The 9,150-nt window shown below is 65.6% G+C and overlaps 1 protein-coding gene across 1 annotated transcript; it reads right to left on the bottom strand.

Annotated features, from left to right (window-relative positions):
- Positions 1-1,806: 1,806 nt before the first annotated feature.
- CFAP298 (cilia and flagella associated protein 298) lies at positions 1,807-8,116 on the bottom strand. The gene is made up of 7 exons (XM_045852749.1): positions 7,566-8,116; positions 5,515-5,682; positions 4,072-4,139; positions 3,486-3,644; positions 3,100-3,231; positions 2,349-2,444; positions 1,807-2,126 (listed from the first exon to the last, which is right to left on the bottom strand). The coding sequence occupies exons 1-7, from the start codon at positions 7,702-7,704 to the stop codon at positions 2,016-2,018; spliced, it is 873 nt and encodes a 290-aa protein (XP_045708705.1). The 5' UTR covers positions 7,705-8,116; the 3' UTR covers positions 1,807-2,015.
- Positions 8,117-9,150: the final 1,034 nt, after the last annotated feature.

Here is a 9,150-nt window from a genome sequence, read left to right as displayed (position 1 = left end):
CCCAGAGCAGCCCAGTGTGTGGGCCGCGATGTGCACACCGGTGCGCGGGTTCCGTCTCTGTCACTGCACCGTCAGAGGTGGTGACTCGGTGGTAACGCAGGGATCTGGTGGCAGGAGCGCCCGGTGCGCCGTGTGCTTTGCTCACTGGCGCGTGAGGCCCAGCTGTTCCGAGTCCGCAGTGACGAGGCCCAGACCGAGGTCCCGGGGTAACGCTGCCACCGTGTCTGCCTGCTTTGTCCAGGGCAGGGAGGGTGGCAGAGGGGCGGAGGACGTCGTCACACCACCATGGCCACCCACCCACTCAGGCCCTCGTCTTGGCCCAGGCGCTGACCGCTGCCAGGGCAGAACTCGGGCTCGGGCTGCCGCACACCTGCAGGCCTGGCCTGGCCTGGCGCCCCCAGGGCACAGCGGTCCCTCTGCTGGCAGCACCAAGGAACGACCAGGAAACGTGGGCGGGGCCTGGGTGGACGCGCCAGGTGCACTCAGGGTGTAATCAGGGCGGCAGTGACCGGCTGCGGCCCTGTGGCCGCTGCCGTGGTGGGACCAGGGGACCGGAGGAGGCGGAGGGTGGGGGCTCGGCAGGCGGCACCTCGGCATGGTGCTGGCTCCCACAGCCTCGTCGCTGCAGCCGAGACACGGCCGAGGCCGCCGCCCGTTTGGTCTGCGGGCGTGGGACGGAATCCGTGCCACGTGACGAGGGACCGGGGCTGAGCCGGCGGGCGGCGGTCTGTCCACGCACCTCTGAACCTGCCTGCAGCCTGTGTGGGCTGGCGGGCCTCCCCTCCGGCCGGGACACGCCCCCCAGGCACCCTTCACCGCTGGGGCCACTGGCTCCCAGGGCCGAGCCACATGTCCACTTGTCAAGGCAGCGGCGAGGGTGGGCTCGGTGTCCTCGCCCCTCGCAGGCGTTGGTGGACCAAGGCCACCGTGGGGCTGGGTCCAGCTCCGTGGCCCCGGATGCTCCGGGTGTCAGCGGCCGCCCCCACGGACTGTGGGCGGGCTCGGGCGGGCCCGACAGGCGTGAGCTCCGTGACGTAGCCCGGTGCACTAGCACACGGCGTGGGTGCGGGCGGAAGCTCCCTCGGAACAAAGGACGGACCCTGGGTGAGCAGGGTCCCCCTGGGAAAGCTGGGGGACAGGAGCAGGGGGCGCAGGAAGGCCAGCGGGGGGAGTCCCGTCACTTCCTCTCGGGGAAGGCGTGCCATCTTCTCCCACCAGGGCCACGGCCCACAGACCACGCCGGGCCACAGCCGGCTGCGCAGTCGGGGGCGGGCTGGAGCCGCTGGGGGCGGGCGGGCGGCTGGGGATTTAAACTCACAGGTGCCCGGACAAGCAGGCCCCTGGCTGACGGTCACCAGCCTCTGTGGGAGTCTGGCCCTGAGCGCACGGGCTGCGCCCCGAGGGTGTGCCCCTGCTTCCGGGGAAGCCCAGACGCCCCCTGTGAACCTGACCAGCGTCCAGGGGAGACCCGCACGCAGGTGGAGCCTCTGCTGCTGGAGCACAGGGCCAGCCAGGCGCCAGCCAGCAGGTGAGCTTTGCCACCCCTGCAGCTGGGGTGCCGGGCCTCAGAGAGGCCCAGGGAAACGTGGGGCAGGGGGCCGGCGGCCTCCAGTGGCCGCTGGCGGTTTCACGCCAGATGCAGACTACAGAGAAAGTGCTTTCGGTTTCCTCCCGCTCAGCAGCCGCGGGAGAACAGGGGAAGGAGAGCAGGCAGGAAAACCAGTTTGAAAGCAAGCACATCCTTAGCGTTTTGTCAAAGAAGGACCTCCCACACACACAGCCCTGAAATGAAAACGTGGGCCGATCTTTTTGAAGAAATATTTATTAAATGCTACAACCTCTATAACTTTTACTGCAAAGTTCACACTCAGAGAAACAGCAGGAGCCCTGGGCGTTCCCACGCCTCGCACGGAGGCCGGGAGCCCCCTTCTCCTTCTGGTTGCTGCTGCCGCCGCCGTTGCGCCCAGAGCGGCGAGCCGGCGTCCCCAGCAGCTGCGCCCGCCGGCGTGGCACCTTCACCTTGGCCTCCACTTGATGTCCTTCACGCCGTGGAAGTGTCTCTTCAGTGCGCTGCTGTCCGCCCACGGAGAGCTCAAACAGGCATCGTCGTCCTCCTCCTCCAGTCTCTGCAAGGACACGTTTCAGCCAGGAAGGCATTTCGGGGAACTGCTGCACTACGGGGACTGAAGAGTGACCCGTGACCCCCCCGCCCCCCAGAACCAGGGGCCTCCCAGGCTCTGACGCCCCAGGACGCCCCCCCCCCAACCCCACAGGACTGCCCCGGACCCCGGGGTGAGGCGCGGGGTGAATGCGGGCGCCGGCCAGAGGACAGCGCGTGGCCGCAGCACCTTGAGCTCCTCCTGCCGCCGGTGGTAGTACAGCATCAGCTGCCTCTGCTCCTCGCTGCTGATGATGGGCTCCCGCGCCGGAGCCCCCTGCCCCCTCTGCGGAGACAGGGACACTGCGGACCGGCATTCTTCTCGGACAGCCCCGCACGTGGCAGTGACCGTGAGACAGCACCGCCCTCTGCCAGCCGCTGGGGTAACAGCTCGTCCACTTCCGAGGCCCGAGCAGGCCAGGGGGGTGGGGGGGTGGGGCCCTGGTCCTCGGCAGCCCCTGCTCTGGCCCTCCCTCCCTCCCTCCCTCCCTCCCGGTGGCCGGAAACCAGAGGCCGCGCCCCAGTCCGGCACTGCCGGCCCAGCGGGGGAGGGGCGCTGCTCCCCACGCGAGAGAGGACGGTTCAGGACAGCGCACTGTCTGAGCAGGCTCGCTTGCGTCCGGCCCCACGGCCGCTCACCCCAGGACTAGCAGCCTCGGGCCTCGAACTCAGTGCTGCGGGCTGGCGCTTTCCCTGAGAGGCACCCTCGGATCCACACGTTGCCCTACTTTTAACTAAAACTAACACGGCACACCGCCCCCCATTAAAGCAAACCCCCCATGTCGTCACTGCTCCCCGGTTTCCTCCGGTCTGGGCTGGGGCGGAGCGGAAGGGTCGCCCCTGCGTCCAGACCAACGGGGCGGGACACCGGAGCAGGGTGACATCTCTCGGGTTCACCGAGCCGTCCACCGGCGGGAGGTGGACAGAGGGGAGGCACTTACTTGCTGGATCTTGACGATAATCTTGGTTTTCTCGTTTCTGCCCACGTAGTCCGACAGCTTCTTCGTCCTCCGCAGCTCCTTGGCCGCCCACCACAGCTGCGCCTCCGACTCCTCCACGACGCTGAGCGCCGCCTGCGGACGCCGCGAGAACCGGCCCTCGGGTCCCAGCACAGCGGTGCGGTGCCACCGGGCGTGGAGGCAGGGCAGGGGGACTGGCTCCCGCCCTCCCTGCCCTGTACGCCCTCCCCCCGCCCGCCACACTCGTTTCAGCCCCCTCCCCGTGAGGAACTGCCTGCCCTGGGGGGCGGGGCGTCCGCTCCTGCTGACCCCACCCGCAGCGGAAGGTCCCTGGGAGCCACGTCGCGGGGGGGCCACGGGCCGCGGACCTGAGTGCCCGACAAGTCCTCTTTATCCTCCAGCTCCATCCGGATGGGGTCGTAGGGCGGCAAGCCCATGGGGTACACAATCATCGTCGCCCCGCGGAGCTGGTCCAGGGCGTCCTTCACCATCTCCATGGTGACGCAGACGCCGGCCTCCACGTGTTTCTGCGGTGGGCAGCGTGGTTACCCAGGCGGCAGCCCGCCCAGACCACGGCTCTGCACCGAGCTCCCGCACCCCAGTGCCTGCAACCCCCCTGGGGGCCTTTCGCTTTCTCAATTTCTCCAAAGAGCTCCCAGACGCCCAGGGAGGGGAATCCCGAGTGCTCAGTTCCCGCTGGGACGCCGGGGTCCCCCCTCCACCAGCCAGCAGCGCCCCCGTCCGGCCTGGGGGACCGAGCGCATGCGGGACGAAGGGCCCAAGGAGGGAAGGAAGGGCCTGGGCCCGCCCACCCCACCAGGCTCGCCAGCGCCTCTGCGAGACGGCACCAGAACCGGCAAAGAAGAGGCAGGCCGGCGGGCGGGCAGCTCTGGAAGCCGGCACTGGGCTCGCGTTTCCAGGGACACGCTCTAGAGCGGCATCCAGAAAGCTCACCTTAGATATTATGGCTTTGGCTTCTTCTACAGTCTTCTTTAAGACTTGCTTCATTTTTTCATTTGGAGCTATACAAACAGAAAAGGAGAGAGAGAGAGGGAGAGGGCCGTCTTCAGAGCGCTCCTCCAACACCCCAAGCCCTTCCGTCGGAGGCGGGGGCGTGGGAAGCGCAACCCAGGCGTGGAGTTCGTCGGGGACGCGAGGGGCCCGGGCGGAAGGCTCCCGCGAGAGCAGAGGCTTGGCGCGTGCCTTCCGCCAAGTGGCCAAGGCGCGGCGAACGGGGTGAGCGGCACCGCACGTGGCAGGGTGGGGGAGGGGCACGGGTCTCCTGGGAGGGGCCCGGGGCTGAACCTTCCAGGCCGGGTAGGTGACCCAGGGTCCCCTGAAGCTGCTCAGCGTCCTGGCGGCAGGAAAGCCACCAGCAACGCTTAAAAGGACAGGGTAGCCGCACTCCGATACAGCTTGATTCTCAAAACAGGTGCTGGCGGGACTGGCCCCGTGGCCCAGGGGTGCCCCTCCCCCAGCAAGGAAAAAAATTCAAACTCGACCATGTGGAAGGGACCAGATCTAAGGGGGACGGGGTGAGTGCAAACCTCATGTTCTTGAGAGCGGTCTGAATCAGACACTGAAACTACTAGAACTGCAAAACGCTAACTTATAGGGCTTTTTTCCCATTGGTGCAACTCCTTCCAAAACGCAGGCTCTCTCCAAACAGAACGAGACAGGAGGACGGCAGCCACTTCCCAGCACAGAGTTGGGGGGGCACTGCCAGAGACGCTCCCACAGCCACGCGCACCAGGGCCTCGCGGGGGGCTGTGCGTCTCCGCTGCTCCTGGCAGTGTTTGGGGGGCACACAGTAAGTCCTTAGGTGTCTGCTGAGTGGTCGACTGCAGTCCCTGAAACGGAGCTTTCTCTGCAGGTCCAAAGGGTCGGCCGTCCCGGCGAGCCACCACTCTCGTCCCTTCAGGGTCACGGGCCAGTCAGACCCTAACGGGGCAGGTTGTGTCCCGGTGCCGATGTGCACCGGGGGGCTTTGCCCCAAAAAGGGGCACGTCCTCGGCTCCAGCGGAGACCCCGGGCCGACACCCACTCCCTCCTGCCACACAGAATCTCTAACCCCCGTCCCTGCACGCCCTGACACGACACGGTCTTCAGTGCACTTTCAGGGATCATCCCCCCCAAACCACTGGGTTGCACCACATGACACTGCCAATTTTCAACATCTGTGGCCCACAAAACTGGCAGTTTCATGGGGCTCATCTGAAAATATTTAAAGCTGGCTGCCATCAGGAGTGAGGTGACACACCCTCCTCATCCGCCCACTTCGCCCTGGACGGGCGTTTCACCACGAGGACCCGCTGGGCGTGCACCCTCCCTCTGTCCGGAAGAACCGAGGTCAGTCTTTAACCCACAGACGGCCCCGGCCTGCGGGCGCTGGGTTACCGTGCCCGTTCCTGCGCCCGATGTCGTCCTTCCGGAACACGGCCCCGCCGCTGGGCACGCACTTCTCGCCCCACTCGTCCCTCAGCTTCAGCTCCTCGATCTGGTCGTCCGTCAGCCCTTGCATGTTGGGCGGGAGGAACACGCCGTGCTCGGCCAGTTCTTCCATTTCTTGGAAACAAGAGACAGCACACACCATCACCGCCTTGCACCCCGCTGGAGAGGGCACTGGTCAGAGGCCAGGGGCGTGCCCGCCGGCTCCGGATCCTGTTCGACAGACTCTCAGCTCCCCCCCCGACGTGTGCCATGTGCCAGGCCGCCCTCCACCTCGTCCGTCCCCAGGCCCACGGGAGCATGGAGACCCGAGGAGCTCGCCCACGGCCCCGGCGCCGGGATGCAGACCCTGAGCTCTCCGGCTCGCGCTTGCCCCACCTCCTGGCGCTCAGAGGCGGATTAAAACTCATCCACAGTCTGTGCGCACACTTCCCCGGAGCTCGGCAGGGCTTCCCAAGGTGGCCACGGAGGTCATCTCAGTCCACTCAACCCGGTGAGGCCGGCAGGGCCGTCCGCACGCCCGTCTTCCCTGCCTACAGCTGTGGCATCTGAAGCAGGCTCCGGTTGGACAGCTACCACTTTCTACACAACTTTGGATAAACACTTCAGAAATAATTCTACGTCCGTCCAACCAGAGGGGAGGGCCGACGGCAGCTCTCATCCCTCAGGAGAGGCAGAGACGGGGCAAGGCCCTGGTGTTCTGAGGTTGCGTTCACCACCCAAAGGATGGCTCTGCACTTTCCTGCGTCCTAGTGCCCACCCCCAAACCCGTCCACACTTCAGCCTTACAAACTTTCTTTCTTTCCTCTTTCTCTCCCTTTACCTCCCTTCCCTTCCCCTCCCCTCCCTCCTTCCCTCCCTGTCCTCCTCACTGGAAAGGGTGACAGGGACCGGTTTCCCGTAGCACCGGGAAGACCGTGCGTGGCCCGTGAGCACAGTCCTGGAGAACAAGCGGGGCCCTGAGGGGGGGCTCACTGTCTCTCGCCCCCCAGACTCTGAGTCCCTGGGGCCCAGTGGCGGCTGCAGAATAAATGTGGGGGTTCCAAGTGTACTAACATCACTTAACACTCAGCACCCCATTTTCGATGGATAATTTTATAAATACAAGCTGAGTCCCTTTCCTCCCTCATCCCCCAAATGCTTTCATTTTAAAGTAACGTTGACCAGAGCTTGTTTTGGAATCAGGGCCCTTGACAAATAAACTCGATGTATGCTCATGCAGGCAGAAACCAGGGGGCCCCTTGCAGAGTTCTCTGTGGCCCGAAACCACGTGCTCTAGTTATGAAAACACTCAGCATCCTGGGCCACACCTGGAGGAGCATCACGTCAAACTCTGTGCCGTCTAAGGAGGTAGCTGCTACTAGGTGGGCTTGACCATTTAGATGTAATTAAAATGAAGTAAAAAATTAAACGCCGTTCCTGGGTTGCACTAGCTGCTTGCCCAGGGCTGGGTGGCCACTGTGGCTGGTGGACACCTGCTGGGACTGCCCCAGGAGGTGCTGCCTGAGTGTGGGGGGCGGGGCGACTCCATGCTGCAGGGGAGGGACAGGCCGGGTCTTGAGAAGGGGTCAGATACAGTAGGGCTAGCCCTGGCTTCTCACCCTGGGGGACTGAGAGTTCACACCGGAAACTGCTCCAGTTCAGAGGGTCTCAAAACCCTGAACTCACCTTTTTCGAGCGCCCAGCGCTCGTCCCCAGTCTCACAACTGCTCCTGGACCGCGTCTCTGGGGTCCCTCCTGGGGCTCTGTCCTCTCTACCCGGCCGCTCCAGAGCGTCCTCCCAGAGCCCCAGTCCTGGCTCCGAAAAACACACGGATGCCTCCACGCGGCCCCCTGGGGTCGCCGGTGATCCTCCGTGTTCCGTTTCAAGCCCGGCGGCTGCACATCTTGACAAAGTGGACCCTCGCCCCCAGCCTGTCCCAGGCAGACGTGTGGGCCCCGCGCAACCTCCTCCGTCCCCAACGACCCCGGACCCACAGACTCTCGCGCCGCCGACCCACCTGAGCAGATGCGCTGCACCTTGAGCCGCGCGTTGTAGACCCGGGTCACCTGCACCGTGAGCTCCTCCAGCTCCGTATTCCCCGACGCCTGCAGCAGGAACTGGCTCTCGTCGCCCCGCTTCACGTGCAGCAGAACCATGGCGGTTCCGCAGGCCCCGCCGAGGCGGCGAGAAGGCCCGGGTGCGCGGCCCGCGGTGGTTCGAAGGCACAGCGGGCCCCACCGACTAACCGCCTCTCCAGGCCGGAACCCACGGCTCGCGGGCCTACGGTGTGGAGGGTGTGGGCACAGGCTCCCGGAAGTGGCTGTTGCCAGGAGCAACAAAGGAAACAGATTCTGGGGGCAGGGCCACCTGCTCGAGGTCCAAATCCTGTGGTGGGAAAGCTGCGAGCGCGGAGAGCCGGCAATCCACTCCAGGAGCAGGCGCCGCCCTGCACGGCCCGCACACTCCAAAGGCGCCGCAGGTCCGAACCGCACCTGCTGGCGGGGTTCGCCCGCCCGCCCCGGAAGTGGCTGTTGCCAGGAGCAACAAACAAAACAGAGTCTGGGGACCACCTACTCAAGGTCCAAATCCCGGGGTGGTAAAGCTGCGAGCGCGGAGAGCCGGCAATCCAATCCGAAACAGGTGCCGCCCCGCAACGACCCGCACACCTGCCGGAGGTTCGCCCCGCCCCCGGAAGTAGCTGTCGTCCGAGCAACCCTCCCAACAGACCGGGCCGCCGGAGGGCCGCGCGGACTGCCCAGTCCTCTCCCCAGGGCCCGACAGTCCACCGGGAAGACGGACGGGAGGGCGGGGCGCGTGCGGGCAGGCCGGGAGTGGGCGGGGCGCTGAGCACGCGCGGGAGCCGGCTCCGCCCCTCGGCCTCCCAGGACTTTCCGCCTCCAACAATCCCTACCTCCGGGAACGCCCCCCTGCTTCCGGTGTGACCGTTCGGAGGCCCGCTTGGGTCGCGAGGGCCCGGCGTCGGGCCGCGCTGGTTTTCCGCCGCTGGGACGGGGGACGTGTCCGCACCGCACGTCTCGGGAGCTCACGCGGCTGCTGCCGGCCGCCCCTCCCCAAACTGTCGGGTCGGCCACCAGCCAACAAAGTCTTTGAATGGCGATCGACTCAGGCGCCGGTGACCCGGGCACATCCTGGGTCACTGCTATCATGGAGCTTATGTCCCATAAATGACAAAGAGAACACAAAAATAAACGGACAAAGTAAATTCAAATAAGAGGTGAAAACAAAACAGGAGTTGATTTTTCAGACGAGACCGTCAAGGAACGCCTTAAGGGTGGGTGACGTTTGCAGAGTCCTTGACTCCGAGGCTCCTCCGCGGTTATCTCCTTGGAAGAGCTGTCGCCCCTGAGCTTATTTGAATGTTACAGGCACCCGCTACGCGGAGTTCTTATTCCTGGGGTGGGTTCCCGGGTCTGAGTGGGGCGGGGTGACCCCGAGCCCGGGAGTGCCCCTGGCCAGTCCAGGCCCTCCAGGAAGGCCTGGGCAGGGTGACTCGGACGCCGGAATGTGCGCGCTGCTGCTGCTGCTCACATTAGCAAACGTCTCCCTGGAAACTGGGAACCAGCTGTCCCCCGATGGGGCGG

This window comes from Phyllostomus hastatus, unplaced genomic scaffold (assembly GCF_019186645.2).
Source record: "Phyllostomus hastatus isolate PE091 unplaced genomic scaffold, TTU_PhHast_1.1 phas_contig_948, whole genome shotgun sequence".
NCBI classification, from domain to species: Eukaryota; Metazoa; Chordata; class Mammalia; order Chiroptera; family Phyllostomidae; genus Phyllostomus; species Phyllostomus hastatus.
Note: the sequence above shows the minus strand (reverse complement) of the source record. Positions and strands in the feature narration are given on the sequence as shown.

What these genes read in the sequence shown, in the direction of transcription:
- CFAP298 (XM_045852749.1), bottom strand. Translation starts at nt 7,704, where the DNA reads ATGGTTCTGCTGCACGTGAAGCGGGGCGACGAGAGCCAGTTCCTGCTG. An exon ending in TTATCGTCAAGATCCAGCAA is followed by an intron (nt 2,445 to 3,099) that starts GTAAGTGCCTCC and finishes CTGTCTCCGCAG; the next exon opens with AGGGGGCAGGGGGCTCCGGC. An exon ending in GGCGGCAGGAGGAGCTCAAG is followed by an intron (nt 2,127 to 2,348) that starts GTGCTGCGGCCA and finishes GTGTCCTTGCAG; the next exon opens with AGACTGGAGGAGGAGGACGA.